The sequence below is a fragment of the Artemia franciscana genome, chromosome 11, assembly GCF_032884065.1.
Source record: "Artemia franciscana chromosome 11, ASM3288406v1, whole genome shotgun sequence".
Lineage (NCBI taxonomy): Eukaryota > Metazoa > Arthropoda > Branchiopoda > Anostraca > Artemiidae > Artemia > Artemia franciscana.
Genome location: NC_088873.1, coordinates 34,972,117 through 34,989,602, shown reverse-complemented (window position 1 = coordinate 34,989,602; position 17,486 = coordinate 34,972,117). Strand labels below are relative to the sequence as shown.

General features: G+C 36.4%; 1 protein-coding gene and 1 long non-coding RNA gene across 2 annotated transcripts; one reads left to right on the top strand and one right to left on the bottom strand.

The window, feature by feature from the left end:
• Positions 1–391: 391 nt before the first annotated feature.
• Positions 392–10,385, bottom strand: LOC136033385 (uncharacterized). Its single transcript, XR_010618918.1, has 3 exons — positions 10,275–10,385; positions 5,568–5,659; positions 392–536 (listed from the first exon to the last, which is right to left on the bottom strand). It is a non-coding gene; the product is annotated as an uncharacterized LOC136033385 (long non-coding RNA).
• A 2,361-nt stretch (positions 10,386–12,746) lies between these two features.
• Positions 12,747–14,700, top strand: LOC136032605 (uncharacterized). The gene is made up of 3 exons (XM_065712875.1): positions 12,747–13,022; positions 13,160–14,153; positions 14,255–14,700. The coding sequence occupies exons 1-3, from the start codon at positions 12,747–12,749 to the stop codon at positions 14,698–14,700; spliced, it is 1,716 nt and encodes a 571-aa protein (XP_065568947.1).
• Positions 14,701–17,486: the final 2,786 nt, after the last annotated feature.

The window sequence follows — 17,486 nt, the reverse complement described above, 5'->3', positions numbered from 1 at the left end:
GGTTAGAATAATGAGACAATGGGCCCGCTCTAGTCATACAGAATAAAAGTCCTTGCATGATCTTTGTTCAAACATAGTACAGCGTGCTTACTTCCTGCAAAAGAGTTGATGAAGCTGTTTGTAATTATTCTACTAACCAAAACTGATATATTCACGAATTTCATGGAAAGCAAATTAAAACTTACCATCCGGAAAGAATCATATGAAAAATCAGTAGAAACCATGGTTAATACATGGCTCTAAGTGTATGGTAAGTACATTTCATGGAAATTAAATCATAACTTTCCCTCCTGAAAAAATAATACGTAAGCCCAGTGGAACCGATGGTAAGTACATGGCTCTAAGTAAATGATAAATATATTTCATAGAAACGAAATCAAAACTTACCCTCCCGAAATAATCATACGAAAAGCCAAAAGAATCCATGGTAAATACATGGCTCTAAACTGCGTTCCAAGCCAAAAACTGACAATCTGATCTTGGTTGAGCATGCACCAAACATAAAGAAGACTCAAAATCATTGGATCCATTAAAAACTAGATATAAAAAATATACTGTTAAGTAAAAATATAATAGGATTATATGGAAGAAATATAATAGAATTAAAAAATTCACAAAAGATGTCCAGCTACAATGACAAAATTTTGTCAATATGCTCGGGGGGGGGGGGCGAAGTTAGAGCAACTTTTCCCAAATCAAGTGAAAATGACAAAGAGAATTGAAAAATTAGCCATATAGTACCATAAAGGCAAGAACATACTAAAAAAAACGACCCGTTTCTGTGGATGCTTGAACTATGCAGGCTTATCTTAGTTTTGACAAGATTTTTGAAGAAACTAAATATCAGCGGGGGGAGGGCATAAACTTGGGTCTAGGGGAAGGGGGAACCAAGCTCTGAGGGGCAGTTGCTCCCCCTGCCTCATAGCAAATTACGCCGATGTATAGCAAACAAAGTTTTACACAGCAAATCCCTGATTTCGACCAGCGTTACTTTCTTCATAATATAATTCAGAACACCAAGCACCCCAAGGGAGTGTTGTAACTAAATTAACTAAAGAATTTGTCCCAAATCCCGAAAAAAAAGTGCCTCAAATTTGAAATTTTGAAAATTAGGCCGTTGATAATATTGTTTTAAATTACGAGATTTGAATTTCAATTTTACAAGAAAATTACGGACCTTCTACCAAAAAACAAAAAAAAATCGAATCAACAAAAGTCAATATTGGGAATCCGGTTCTATTCCTTACAAGATTATCCGGACAAAAAATCTCCCTGGTAAAATAAAAACGTTGCCTAAAAGCGGCGTTTATGTGGCAAATACTTGGAGAGAGATATATAATGAAGTTGTTTCTACGATGAAATACATAGGAAACATATCGTAGGCATTATGTTTTGAGGCAAAGTAACGAAGCTTTAATTTCAACATTCTGCAAATTTATAAATAAGCAGTACGACACCAAGATTTGTTCGGTGAAAAGAGAGACCAAGGGAACTATTTTTAAGAAGATTCGATACTTTAAAGGATCACCCTATCTTGTCGATTATAAACTATTTTAGTCTGTGTGGCCAAACTGTTAGAAATTAAATAAAGCGCTCTTGTCATAGCTTGTAGAGTTTGGTTAAGAGATCCGAATATGTGACGTGAAACTAAAAGCCGACTCATAATTTCCTGAAAATCTTAGAAAAATGGTTTAACTTCTCCCGTTTTGTGCTGGAGATAGAGATATTCATGTTTAATGACATACATTTGAAAGCGCGAATTTAGTTTTCTTGATTGAACGAAGCAGAATTTTTTTTTAAGTCCAGGGAAGGGAAGTCCCTAAAAATATTCTATCATACCTACTTAGAAAACATTAGAAATCAGCTTAAAATAAATATCATTTGAATAATTTGACAGCTTTAACAGTTCCCAGTTTTGTTAACGATCTTGATACAAAACTTCGCCGACATAAGATGCATATTATTTATGCTTTATCTACATTCAATAGACAGCACTTTGCTTAACAATTAGTAAGAGATTATAAGTTTTCTTTACTTTAAACTGGCTTAAAGCTAGCTTTTTGACAGTGGCGTATTTTCGTCAAAATACCGGGGGGAGTGGCAAAGTCGGAGCCAATTTTCCCAAATCAAGAGAAAATAACAGTTCAAAGTGAAAAATGAGCAATATAGTACCACAAAGGCAAAGATCCTAAGAAAACTAGCCCGCTAGACTGGATGCTCGAATTATATGGGCTTATCATAGTTTTGGACAATATTTTTGAAAAAACTAAATTTCAGCTAGGGGTGGGGGGGCAAATTGAGGTCTTGGGGGGAGCAAACTGGGGGTCCATAGGGGGAATTAACCCCGAGCCCCATAGAGAATTACGTCCCTGTTTACGAAGTGTTGACAAATTTAAGATCTCCAATCACTTTTTTTTACCAAGCACCAGAAACTTTTAATGCCTCATTCAAGGCCGTACACAATTTTATTCGGGTGGGATGTCGTACAAAAAAAATAATAACTTTAACGGAGCAACACTTTGTTTAAAATTTTACGTGCATTTTCGTCACATAATTCCAAGACGGACATAAATTTCAGGGAGGGGGCTCAAACCCCTAGCCCCCTAGACACGGCACTGGCCCTATTTCTTTCTATTTTAAACAACATTTCGAAAAATTATCACGCCTGTGTTACTGAACACGAGACAAGAGAAAAAAATAAGGAAAAAAAAGATATGTCGTTATCAGGCAATAATCATGGGTCAATTTTTCAACCAATCCGGTATTTAACCAATAGGAATACACACTAATTTTGATCGGATGGTGCCAACTTCTATTTGATACCAAGCCAATTAAACGACAAGACTTAGTAAAAACCACAGGTTTTATCGCCATCTAGAAAAATGGGTTAAGATTGTCTGATTTCTACTTCTACACAACAAATTCCTTAAGCAGGCTTCTAAACACTAATAAAGGAAACATAATGATAATAAACACGTATCAATATAACGTCCCCAAAAATGGATTCTTTTGATTCACTTTGCCTTAAGGAGCAGAATGGGAGAGCACGAAATCAAATGGGGAGGAAAAACTTTCCTAGACTTAGATTATTTTGATGATTTAAGCATCCGAGATGAAAGTGTCAGCGAAATAATTGAACTTTTAGAGCTTTTGCAAGTTCAGGGCGCTAGAATAGGTTTGACAATTAACAGTAGCTAAGGCTAAGAATAGGCAGAGATGAAAAGCAGACGGTGTGTAACAAAAAGATAGATCAGGTGGACAGCTTCACTTACCTTGGTAATATTATTAGAATAGAATAGGAATAGGTTTTATTTGCACAATCTCTCGTAGTCATAAAACTAAATGGCGCTTGTGCTTACAAAAAAGAAAAAAGGATTAAATCAAACGACAAAAAAATCAGAAGACAAATAGTTTAAAATCAACAATTGTTATACTTTGATACAAAGAAAGGGATGAATGAGTTGGAAAAACGATTTGTGCGTGAAGTAGGTGCTGCTAATCTGTCAAATTTCTTCAACCTAGTACTTCGATGTTTCACTAAAACTGGTGGTAGTATCGATCTGTATTTATCACTTCTGAGAAGATATTGGCCAAATTCAAGGATCAAACTGAGACGACGCTCTTGAAGAGAGGGAATTTGTAAAGTGGATAATGCTAAGATAAGTAAAGACGGTGGGAGCAGTGAAGATACTTAAAGTAGAATAGCCAAGGCTCATGGTGTTTTTTCACAGTCGACAAAAGTTTGGAAGAGTAGGAAGATAAGTCTGCAAACCAAGATTAGAATATTGGAAGCTACAGTGATGACAGTGGTCAAATATGGTTCTGAAGCATGGGCGCTCTGAAAAACCGATTAAGATTTGCTAGATGTTTTCAAAAGAAATTGTCAACAGATTGTTCTGGCTGGGTACCAGGCTGACTAACAGTATTTCAAACAGTAGGCTGTACGAAAATTATGATTCAATCCCTCTATCTAGGGTTATAATGAGAAAAAGGTTGAGATGGCTAGGTCACGTTCTGCGGATGAAAGGACAGATTGCAGAAAATTGTCGTTTTTGACCAACAGTCTAGGGCTAAACAGAAAGCAGGTTGAATGCGGTTCGGGTGGGTGTGAGGAAGTCATCAAAAAAGCTTTACGGGAAATAGGAAATTTCTGAGAGGGTGTAAAGACGAAGGCTTTGAATAGATTGGAATAGAGGAGGAGCGTTTGTAGCTGTGTTGGCCTCAGGTGGCTTGGTGCTGCGGTGAGTTGTTAGTAGAAGTAGTAGATATAATCCACCTCACCCAGCAGACGAATTATATAAAAATATATTAATGAAGCTACGAGCAGGAAACAAGTTTTCAGTCAACGATGTATGAAAAATAAATTAAGGGCCTTGGAAGGGGGAAACAAACTTTCCTAAAATCTTGACCTATCTAGATCAATTTTCACATCGGATAGTATGCCAATGTTCAGGGAAAAATATAGTGCCGTTCTCGAGAAAAACAAAACTACATATATACACACAAGAAAATTATTGCTTGTTTAATAATGTAATATATACACATATATGAATCATATATACATATCATACAATGACAGGATGACCAACTGCCAAAGATTATGCTTTTGGTCATCCATCTAGGGGCAAAAAAGCAGGTCATGCTCAGATGACGTTAAAAGGTCCCAAGAAAGGTATTAAGGAAATTGAAACTAGATGGGAGGAGGCCTCAACCCCCTTTGGCCTTAAGCGACTAGATATATATATATATATATATATATATATATATATATATATATATATATATATATATATATATATATATATATATATATACATATATATATATATATATATATATATACATATATTTATACACATATATATATATATTTATATACATATATATATATATATATATATATATATATATATATATATATATATATATATATATATATATATAGACATATATTTATATACATATATATATATATATATATATATATATATATATATATATATATATATATATGTATATATATATATAAATTTATATATATATATATATATATATATATATATATATATATATATATATATATATATATATTATATATATATATATATATATAAATTTATATATATATATATATATATATATATATATATATATATATATATATATATATATATATATATATATATATATATATATATGTATATATATATATTCTGACAGAAAGTATTATTTTAGGCATCGAAGATACGACAATTGTTTTTTCAAAGGCAAGTTTTCCAAACATTTTTTTTAATGAGGAAAGAAAAACAAATGAATTTTGGAAAAGCACCGAATAAGAAAAAGCCAAGTCAACCCGATAAAACTTGTTTAGTTTCAAGGAATGGGGTGCCAAGGTCAGTTCATGGGGTGCAACTGTAATGCGCCCCCTTTTCAACTACTACGGCTGAAATATCCTCCTCCAGAGTACTAAATAAATTAGAAACTAAGCGGTCAGATTAAGTTGACTTTTTAATATTTTTAATACACAGGAGAAAAAGAGTAAAAAAAGCAAAGAAAAAAAAACTAACTGGCATCGACATGAACAAACCAAAGAGAACACAGGCAAGCCAATTGAATGTCAACATGAATATATAGTCAGCTGGTAAAAGTCTAAAAATTCCTAGAAATAGAAAAGAAATTCTAAGCATCGTGTAGAACTAAAGGGTCATTGAATTTCGCTTTTTTTCAGAAGAAAGATCACGATTGCGTTTTTTTTTCAGGGGTGATCGTATCGAACAATTGGTCCTATAATGTCGTGAGAGGGCTAATTCAAACGGAAAATAATAGTTCTAGTACCCTTTCCAAGTGACTAAAAGGATTGGAGGGCAACTCCCCCGCCTCTTTTTCTTCCCAAAATCGTCCGATTAAAATTTTGAGATAGCCATTTTGTTCATCATGGTTGAAAGGCCAAATAACTATGTTTTGGATCTAACATAACTTTAGCACATAGACAGCTTAGGATGGAAAAGGATTTAAGGGAGGTGACAGATTCCTCCTTGTACAAGATAATTTATTTTCGATTGTTTTTAAGTTTTATATGGGAAATTTCTATACAGTTTTTTTTTCTGGTTTGCCCTAGAACTACCTTAGCCCAAGAATGATATGGCTTTAGAGCTGATTTGAAAAAAATCCACCACCCCGCTCTCTCAGGCCCCGTTTTCCGATGAATCGACATCTTTTTCAGTTTTCATTTTCTACATTACTGTCCCTTCCCGTCCCCTAATGACTCTGAATATGGGTTTGAAGCCAATCAAAAAAAAAATCCCGTGTTTGGGGATTTCGTATACTGAAACTTAAGCTTTATTGTAAATTAAGATCCCATAACCCGGGAACGTCAACCTTAAAAAAAAAAAAAAAAAAACGTTGGCTCTTTTTCTGCCCTTCTCGGGCGCCTTAAATCAAATTGATTCCACATAAAATAAAATATGAGCAAAATCAGTTGCATACTGAGATATTTCTTTGCCACTTTTACAACCAAATGGTATGTACAGTGATCAGGATATCTTTTTATCATATCAGATAGGCTTACATCGTGCAGCTGAAATTTATTTCTGATTAGAACCTATCTTTCAAAATTTTAACCTATCCTTTTTGCGAAACGCGTTTCAATAGAAAAGTTGAAATTTTCCTTTTTCCAGCAACCTGTCATACTGAGCGAGAGGTTGTCATGTGACGGATGAATCTTGACGGATCACCCAAAAATAGCCTTTTTGCATGAAAACGGAGTGATGTCCACCATGGGTGGCGACCTCTCCCCTCGTGTTACAAAGGTTGGAGCTCTCATTGTATCAGGGAACGATCATTGAAAGTTGTCAGCCGATCGAACAGTCAGGAAAATCATACCGTACTATTTTTCTACTATAAAAACTATCTGAGTTCATTCCACAATTTGCCTATTCTTGGGCCCTTACCTTGCCAGAGTGGGTCACTGTGTCACCGTAGGCCAACGGTCTTTTACAATGGTCTTATTCACTTCCCCCGGTTTAAGAACAATAAATAAATGATAAAAAGTAAAAAACCTCGGGTACTATTATCCTTCACCTACTAGTCACATTTACTTCTTTCTATCAACTTAGAAGGAATTAGAAAAACCAGACACTCAAACTATCCAATTAAAGAAAGTATCATCATAGCCAAAATTACAAGACATGTTGACACATTCTTAAAAAATATTTGACCAACAAGAAAGATGGCTCTACAGAGTTTGTATCCACTAGTCACATTCACATCTCCCAGTATAAAAGGAATTAAGAAAATAAACAACACGAACTATATTACAACAACTACTATTCAAGAACATAATACAACACAACTGCACCAGCCCAATTAAACATATTGTCGTCACACATAAAAAGAAACCCAATAACATTATTTTGGAAGCGAACGAAGAAAACAAAAAAATGTTTCTAATGAGTTTGTAACGAGTTTCATTCTAATGAGTTTTATTCACCGTTTTGGTAAAATTCTAGTTGATTGACTTCTTGCTATCTCAGTAAGGGGTTAGGTTAGGAAAATGAAACTTTCAGGGATGGTTCTAGAGGCTAAAGTATGTCCCGGGAAGGTATTTTGAAGTACCTACCTCCACTCCTTCTCCCTCTAGAGGGCCCTGACCTTTGATGACCTCCAAAAATATGTGTGTTATAAAAGTGAAACCTTGCAAAATAGATCTTCTGCTTAATTGAAGTACAACAAAATTGTTTTCAGCTTCACAACTTTGCTCAATCCCAATTTATAAGCTTTTAAAGATATGCAAATACATTTCCTAAATTTTGAAAAAAAAAAAAACATTAATAAGGCTCAGAATTTTACTTAAATAACAGGAATTGCATTTTCAGAAATAAAGGCAGAGAAAAGGCAACTGGTAACTGAAAATTAAGGTAGAATGTTGTTTTGTCAAAATTTCAATAGGTATAGACTTGTCATGTAGGGGTATTTCAGGGCTCTCTAGAGGGAGGAGTGGCGCAGGGTACTTTAAATACCTTCCCGGGATATACTTAAGACTGTAGACCTATCCCTGAAAGTTTTATTTTCCTAGACTAACTTTCTGAGATAGCAAGAAGTCACTCAACTAGAATTTTATCCACCGTTTTTAATGAATTTTAGTCACCTGTGTAAATATGTGTCCACTTTGCACAAGCTTGATGAAAATAGCACTGATGGGGGAAAAGCAACAACCGTTCACCAACGAGATCAGAATGAGGAGATGTGTAAGAGTTTACTCTTATTGGATGTATGACTTATTTACGGGTTTTTAATCTTTCATTGACTTTTTTTATAATATTTGGCTGAGTTGATTTGTGTCAAAACGAATGTCTAACATACAACGATATAAACCAGAAACGAAAAGGGTTTTAGAAATGGCAGTTGGTATTGGTATTTCGTTGACATTATAGCTTGGCTTAGATGTGAGTACAACTAAATTGTTCCTTTTTAGGCTGAAACGAAAAAGAAATGAAATGAAATAAAATAAGTGAAACTAAATGAAAATATATTGAATCGAGAACTTCAGGTTGAAATGGAGTTTAAATAATAATTTTTAAGCTTATACAACGAGACATTGAGTCCCTGTATTGTGAATTAAATACTCTGGGAACACTTTACTTTACTCAATCAGTTATTGTATTTTTACTCACTTAGTTATTAGTTTGTTCTTAATATCTGTAAATTCTTATTTCAGTATCAAATAATGAATCAAATACTGTACTTATGTTACAATTTTAAAATCTCTTTCACATTCCCATTAAAAATAAAAAGACTAAACTCATAATTCTTTGTTTTCAAAAGAAAAAAAAATCTTTTCAAACCTTTGCGTTGTATTCATTTTATCTTTAGTCTCAGGTACAGTTTATTTGTAGTGCTACTTTTATTTAATTTTTAATTTTCATTAGCCTGTAGACTTTGACGCCTGTACGCTGCATTACTTAAATCTCCGAACTCTGTTCAAGTACTTTGTCTCAGGTACAGTTTATTTCTAGTGGTACTTTTATTTATTTTTAATTTGCATTGGCTGGTAGACTTTGATGCCTGTACGCTGCACTAGTTAAATCTCCAAGCTCTGTTCAAGTACTCTGTCTCGGGTATAGTTTATTTCTAGTGCTACTTTTACTTATTTTTCAATTTTCAATAGCCGGTGGACTTTGACGCTTATACGCTACACTAGTTAAATCTCCAAATTCTGTTCAAGTACTCTGTCTCAGGTACAGTTCATTTCTACTATTACTTTTATTTATTTTCTTATTTTCATTAGCCGGTAGACTTTGATGCTTGTACCCTGCCCTAGTTAAATATCCAAGCTCTGTTCAATTACTCTGTCTCGGGTATAGTTTATTTCTACTCATACTTTTATTTATGTTTTAATTTTCTTTAGCCGGTAGACTTGTACGCTGGACTAGTTAAATCTCCAAGTTCAAGTACTCTGTCTCGGGTATAGTTTATTTTTAGTGCTACTTTTATTTATTTTTTAATTTTCATTAGCCGGTACGCTTTGACGCCTGTACGCTGCACTAATTAAATCTACAAGCTCTGTTCAAGTACTCTGTCCCGGATATAGTTTATTTCTAGTTCTACTTTTATCTATTTTTTAATTTTCATTAGCCGGTAGGCTTTGACGCCTATACGCTGCAATAGTTAAATCTCCAAACTCTGTTCAAGTACTCTGTCTCAGATAGAGTTCATTTCTAGTGCTACTTCTGTTTATTTTTTATTTGCCATTAGCCGGTAGACTTTAACGCCTGTACGCTACACTAGTTAAAATCTCCAAACTCAGCTTAAACCGGTTACATTACTAGGCACGTATAATCCGTACAAATGAAGGCACCCCAGACGCAATGTATGGTGTTGGACCCTCCTCCAGTCTTCGAAGGAGGGGAAGACAGCAAAAGACACTAGATCAATTCCATGAGAAGGAGGCAACAAGTTCTCAAACTACACTGAACAAGCTCTGGTCCCTGGCGTAAGATTGGCTGATTTGGAAGTCTACCGTTGCTGCCTTATGCGCTTCTAGGCGTGGGAAGACCAAAATCTAAGTAAACATGTATTTTATTTCTGGGCAAAAATTTAACAAAAACCCTTGTAACCAAAAAAAAAAAAAAAGAAAAGAGAATAGCATCCCAGCATGTCTCTTAACAAACATAATACAACACTGAAGTTTTTACAAAGAAATATCTAAAGGATTGACGCTGAGTAAATACCTACACTTTCCACGCGCAAATAAATGAGTTAAAGAAACCGCTAACCTGTTTCTAACTTCATTGAATAAGTATATAAGAAGAACAGATTCATCAAAAAATGGAATCCAGTATTTGGAGATAAAGGATAGGCAAAAAGTGAGGTAGCTGGTCGCCATATCTAGAAAACAAACAATAAATTTATTATCCAAATTGAGTCGTTTCAAATATTTATCCTTTAATCAGGAGGACAGGGGGCTACTATCATATCCTTCCATGAGAAAGAAAGTTACTAATATACTTGGTACTACATCATTTGTTCCCTGAATCCTTTCCATTATTTATTTACTTTCGTCTCTCTAATGTTAAATTGTTCAGACAGACTAAAAGAATAATTTACTATCCTCTTGAAAGTTGGTGTTGAAATATGAACGCTGTATATAAATGAATGGGGTATTGGATGAATCAACTCATTCAAACGAAGACTTTAGATCATAGGCAGCAAAATAGTGCTGCCTAAGTAAACAGTGATGTGTGCAAAATGTATTATTTACTTTTTTTCAGTCTTAGGCCAGGGAATCGAAGGAATTATGGGTCCTGTTCTAGAAACTTCGAAAAGGGCTCATTCAATTTTAAACTAAAACGGTCAGTGTCCTTTTTAATAGTTGAAAGTGATTGGGGGGCAACTAATCCCCCTCCCACGCCAACCATTTCCCCCAGCACATTCAATATTTTGAGATAGTCATTTTGTTCTACGTATTTGAAAGGTCCAAAAATTTTGTATTTGAAGATTACCCCCCCCCCTTCACAGCCCTTAGGTCAAGGGTTGTAAGTTATGCCCTGGGGGCATTTAAGGTTCATATAGAAAGGGTGATCGTATACACTTCGGAGGGGGCTCATTGGATTGCTAAATGAAAGTTTTAGTGTCCCTTTTAAATCTCGAGTGATCGGAGGGTAGATAATCCCCCCATACACACCTCACACACACAGGGCAAGTGCCCTTTTTAAAAGTCAAAAGTGTCTGGTGGGCAAGTAACCCCCCACCCGCCATTTCCCTAAAATACATCCAGTCAAAGTTTTAAGATAGCGACTTTGTTCAGCGTAATTGAAAGGTCCGAAGATTATGTCTTTGAGGATGACAAGCCCCCCCCCCCACTGCCCTCAGGGCAAGGATTATAAGTTATGTCGTAAGGGCATATAATATATATATATATATATATATATATATATATATATATATATATATATATATATATATATATATATATATATATATATATATATATATATTAAGGGTGATCGTGTAAACTTTGCAGGGTGCTCTTTGGATTGGCAATCAGAAGTGCTAGTGCCCTTTTTAAGATTCAGAGTTATCGGAGGGTGGATGACCCCCACCCCCTTCCCAAACCTCGATATTTTTCCATCGTTCAGTGGTTTGGCACTTCTAATTGTACTGTCGACTTATTTTTGGTGGACTACCGAAAAGCATTTGACCTTATTAAACACATGACCGCATTAATGAAACTGGAAGAACTGGGAGCTAAAAACAAATACTACTATTAGTGAGAGATTTTTTACAGGGGAGACGGCAATCAGTTTACCCTTTGTTTGCAGAAGATACTTGCTCTGAGTGGTCAGAACTAACCTGCGGATGCCCCAAGGAACGAAATTAGCTGCTCTTTTATTTCTTGCCGTCATCAATCTCATCCTTGCAGAACAGGAAGAGCTTTTCAAGTTTGTTGATGACTTGTCTGCACTTCTCAAATATATAGTCGAAAATGCAGCAGCAAAGCAGCAGTCTGACCCGACTTTCTTCACAGACTTCATCAAACAGTGTTAAGTCGAATAGTCTACAAGTGAATGAACGGAAATCAAAAGTTTTATGATTCAATCCACTCAACCGAGTTATCACTATCCCAGATGCTCTCTTTCCTAATGTTTACTCTGGAACAATCCTAGGCGTAACATTCACAAGTGACTGCTCGTTTAAGCTGCATGTAGACAATATTATATACAAAGGTCACTACTCAATCCAGAGTTTAACAAGTATGCACAGGTTAGGCTTCTCTGATCGTCAGCTCCTGCTGGCGTATACAATCTACATCAGTATTGCTGTCCCGTTTGGGGTACTCAAACTCAGAACACAGCTTACATGGCAAATGAACTAGAACATGTCCAAAAATGCACTACTCACACCCAGTTCCAGCAACTACGAAAGTGCCCTTGGGCTCTTGAATTTGCCCACCTTGTTCGATTGAAGACATGTGCTAATAATGAAATTTAGGAAATCACTATTAACAAATGAGAAGCACCGATCCATACTTCCACCATCCACATCAATCAGCAGACATACTAGGCATTACAACAAACTAGAACCAGTCAAGTGCCGTGCGAACAGATTCGCAAACTCCTTTGTACCATATTTCGCAAGTGCATTTAATAATATCAAGTAAGATGTCACTTGCGCCGTCCGGCTAGCAAAACATCTTACTATAGTTTAGCTTTATATTTGTGCGCGAAAGTTGATTCTTCATGGTGAGAATGTTATTGACTTATGTAGTTTTTTTCGCTCTATTTTTGAGTACCAGAATCACTCCTGTTGAAGCCATTGCTGTGCCAAAAACTGACTTAATAAATTTGCGTTTCCATTCTACCTTTTCGGTGCCATCTATCTTGACTACGCTAACTGCATTGCACTTACTGCGAGAAGTCACAGGTGGTGCATCGTCCACCAATGGAAACAATCCGACAGGAAAGAAACGTGGATGCCGGGCAGGGAAAAATGAAAGAAGAAGGCGTACGGGGTGTGCTATTTCGGTATTAGTGACAAGCCGTGACTATTGTTCTTCGCCAAAACAAGTGTTTGAGCGAAACCTGGTGAAAATCAAGATATCCAGAACACCTAAAATACCGAGTCTGAAGAGATTTGACGAAAACCCGTGTGCCCCATCCAGGATAGCCCGCCCATTCTAAAGCCCGAACGTCCTTTAGCTAAACGTAAGTTGCCAAATATACTTGTGTGTAACGCTAGATCTTTGAACAACAAAACTGATGCACTTGAAGTTATTGCCAGGCAAAACAATGCCTCAATAATAATAATAAGCGAATGTTGGGAAACTTCTGACGAATCGGCGCGCATCAAAGGTTACGCAAGCTACTTTAATACGCGTTACGATCGTGGCTTGAATCGTCGAGGAGGAGGCGTTGGACTTTATGTTCGTAATGACCTACCCTCAAGGCTGTTAAGTGAGCCTATTGACTCCGACCACGAAATATTATGGACCGAATGCAAACCTGCATGTTTATCCAAAAGATTTTCATGTTTAATTGTTGCTTCGGTCTATTATCCTGAAAGCGCTAAAAACAGGAAAGATTTGATTGAACACATTCAGTTTTTCGTAGACAAAATGCGCCGCAAGCATGTCTCTCCTGGCTTTGTTATTGCCAGAGACTTCAATCAAACTAATAGGCTATGGGTTTCAAATATTTTAGATTTACGACAAGCCGTTACAATACCTACCCATCAAAGTGGCAGCACACTTGACTTGATTTTTACAAACTTGACAAACTTTTATTGCACACCGAGATCCTTAGGACCCCTTCTGAATTCTGATCACTTTATCATCTTTTGGGAAGCCAGTTCGGCATTTCCGAAGCCAAAACGAGTCAAATATACAGTGCGACCACTTACTGAAGACTCGATATCTACATTTGGTCGCTGGATCGGTAATTATCAGTTTGAGGACATTTGCTCTGAACAGGATATTAATATCAAAGTCAATAAGCTGAATACTCTGCTTCAGGAGCAATTTCAGACTTGTTTCCCCGTAAAAGTCATTACTGTGAGTGACACTGATAAACCGTGGATAACCAATGATCTAAAGAATTTAATAAAAACCCGTTGTCGCCTTCATATCGCTGGTGATACCGTAGCTTCAGCCAAGTTGCGTAATCATATTTTTAAACTGAACAAGCGCGCCAAGAGGCAGTGTGTGAGGGATAAAATTACTCCCTTACTCACAATAGACCCCACAAATGGCATTCCTCAGTAAAAAGACTTACCGGTAAGACAACACTCAGAGACCTAAGGCTTCTCAAAGAGGACGGTACCTTAACCTCAGCTAATGAAGTCAATTCTTTTTTTGCTGACATTTGTACCACATTTCCATCAATCACCAAATCAGAAATTGATACTATCATTGTTGGTGCAGAGATTGAGGACGTATGTGAAGTCTCTGAATTCACTGTTTATAAGGAACTCCTAAGACTGAAAGGGAACTGTGCGTCCTACCCAGGTAAGCTTCCAGTAAAGCTGTTACGCGAATTCGCCATTTTTCTTGCTAAGCCACTCTCTCCTATAATCAACCAATGTTTCCGTCAGCAAGTATTTCCTAGTACTTGGAAAAGAGCATATGTCCGCGTTATTCAGAAAGTAAAGTGTCCAAAATCTTGTGATCAACTCCAGCCTATATTCGATAACTCCGAACCTTTCTAAAGTTGCAGAAACGTTTATTTACCGCAAACTTATGTCACAGGTCTCTGCACATCTAGACCCGTATCAGTATGGATGCTTAAGAGCCAGCAGCACAACTGTTTATTTAGTACAGATGTACCATCTCGTTGTCGAGTGGCTCGACCGAGGAAGTGCTATAGTCGACCTTCTCCTCGTAGACTACCGAAAAGCTTTTGATCTTATTCGCCATTCCGTTGCTATCACAAATCTACGCACCATGGGTGCGCAAAAACATACTCTCCTTTTAGTGATCAACTTTTTACAAGCCCGCTATCACTGGGTTTACAGTCTTTTCCCAGGAGATACCGACTCCGAATGGGTCGAGCTTACATGCGGAGCCCCACAAGGTACTAAGCTCGCTAGTCTACTGTTTTTGGCAGTGATAAATTTCATCCTTTCCGGCTACGAAGAAAGATTTAAGTATGTAGACGACTTGTCAGTCCTACTGAAGTACATTGTTGAGAAGTCTAAGGCTGTCCCCCAATTCTTTAACGAAATAATCAACAACTTTAAAGATGAATAAGTAAAGACTCCCACCGTCTTTACTTATCTTAGCATTATCCACTTTACAAATTCCCTCTCTTCAAGAGCGTCGTCTCAGTTTGATCCTTGAATTTGGCCAATATCTTCTCAGAAGTGATAAATACAGATCGATACTACCACCAGTTTTAGTGAAACATCGAAGTACTAGGTCACAGAAAATTGACAGATTAGCAGCACCTCCTTCACGCACAAATCGTTTTTCCAACTCATTCATCCCTTTCTTTGTACCAAAGTATAACAATTGTTGATTTTATCCTATTTGTCTTTAGATTTTTTTATCGTTTGATTTAATCCTTTTTTTTTGTAAGCACAAGCGCCATTTAGTTTTATGACTACGAGATATTGTGCAAATAAGTCTATCTAATTAGTGACCATTATCTGATTGTAAGGGAAGCGTAATTTAGCGTTCATTTGTGAGTGCTATGACAGCTATTTCATTAAACGAATGTGAATATGAATAATGCATCTGATAGAAATTTTGAGATGGCCAATCATTGTCATAGAAACTTCGAAAAATGCTCGTTCGATTGGAGATTGAAAGGGCTAATGCCCTTTTTATTAGTTGAAAGTGATTGGCGGGAAACAAGCCCCCCCCCCTCCCATGGCCATAAATTCCAAAAACTCATCTAATCAAAATTTTGAGATAGCCATTTTGTTCAGTGTAGTTTAAAGGTCTGCAAATTGTATTTTTAACAACCCCAATATCTTCTCAAGACCAGAACATAACTTGCCCTTTATTGAAAACAAAATAAATTTAAAAGTTTTTTACTTTGTTTTTACTAGATATTTGAACGGGGAAGTCCTCCCCTTGTATTCTAATTCCAGTGCGAGTGTCTGGTACCCTTTTATAGATTAACAAACAATTTGGAGGGCAAGCTGTCCTTCTCTCAAGCCCATTCTTTTTCCAAACGCACCCAGTCAAAATCTTGAGACAGGCATTTTATTTAGCATTGTAGAACAGTCCAACAGCTATATCTTTAGCGGTATTAGGCATGTCAACCCCCCATAATTATGCAATTCACCCACTATGCTTTAAAACTAAATACTATTACTACTACTACTAATAGCTCACTGCAGCACCAAGCCGCCTGAGGCCAACACAGCTACGGACGCTCCTCCTCCAACCTAATCTATTTAAAGCCTCCCTCTTTACACCCTCCCAGGAAGTTTCCATTTCCTTTAAATCTTTATTTATGACATCCTCCCAACCCAGACAAGGACGACCTGCTTCGGTCTTCTTTGGTAGAGGACAATCTTCGGTAATCTGTCATCCTTCATCCGTAGAACATGGCCTAGCCATCTCAACCTTTCTTTCATTATAGCCCCAGAAAGCGGGATTGAACCACACTTTTCGTACAACCTACTGTTTGAAATACGGTCAGTCAGCCGGGTACCCAGAACAATCCATAGGCAATTTCTCTGGAAAACATCTAGTAAATTGTCATCTGCTTTTCGGAGTGCCCATGCTTCATAGCCATATTTGACCACTGTCATCACTGTAGCTTCCAATATTCTAATCTTGGTTTGTAGGCTTATCTTTCTATTCTTCCAAACTTTTTTTAACTGTGAAAAAACACCCTGAGCTTTAGCTATTCTACTTTTAACATCTTCACTGCTCCCACCATCTTTACTAATAATACTACCAAGGTAACTGAAGCTCCCAACCTGATCAATCTTTTCGTTACCTAATGTCACCTGTTCATCTTCACTTATTCCTAGCCTTAGTGACTTAGTATTCTTAACATTAATTTTCAAGCCTATTTTAGCACCCTGAACTCGTAAAACCTCTAAAAATTCATTCATTTTGCTCACACTTTCATCTAATATGCTTAAATCATCAGCATAATCTAAGTCCAGGAGCGTTCTTCCTCCCCATTTGATTCCATGGTCTCCAATTGCCTTTCCTGTGCTCCTTAAGACAAAGTTCATCAAAATGATCTATATAAAGGGGGATAGAACACAACCCTGCTTAACTCCTGATTTAATACAAAACCAGTTGCTAACCTCATTTCCTACCTTAACCGCAGCAGTATTATTCTTGTACATAGCGCAATGCACTTTAATGTATTTTTCTGGTATACCATATAACGATAAGACCTTTGTTAACGCTGTTCTATCAACAGAATCGAAAGCTTGCTCAAAATGTTGCTTTAAAATGAATCAAAAGGCATCGTGTTAAATGGTTGCCAATAAGACATCTCAGTAATATATCAAGAATGACTGGG

What these genes read in the sequence shown, in the direction of transcription:
- LOC136032605 (XM_065712875.1), top strand. Translation starts at nt 12,747, where the DNA reads ATGTTATTGACTTATGTAGTTTTTTTCGCTCTATTTTTGAGTACCAGA. An exon ending in GTACGGGGTGTGCTATTTCG is followed by an intron (nt 13,023 to 13,159) that starts GTATTAGTGACA and finishes TGCCCCATCCAG; the next exon opens with GATAGCCCGCCCATTCTAAA. An exon ending in CGTAGCTTCAGCCAAGTTGC is followed by an intron (nt 14,154 to 14,254) that starts GTAATCATATTT and finishes GGCATTCCTCAG; the next exon opens with TAAAAAGACTTACCGGTAAG.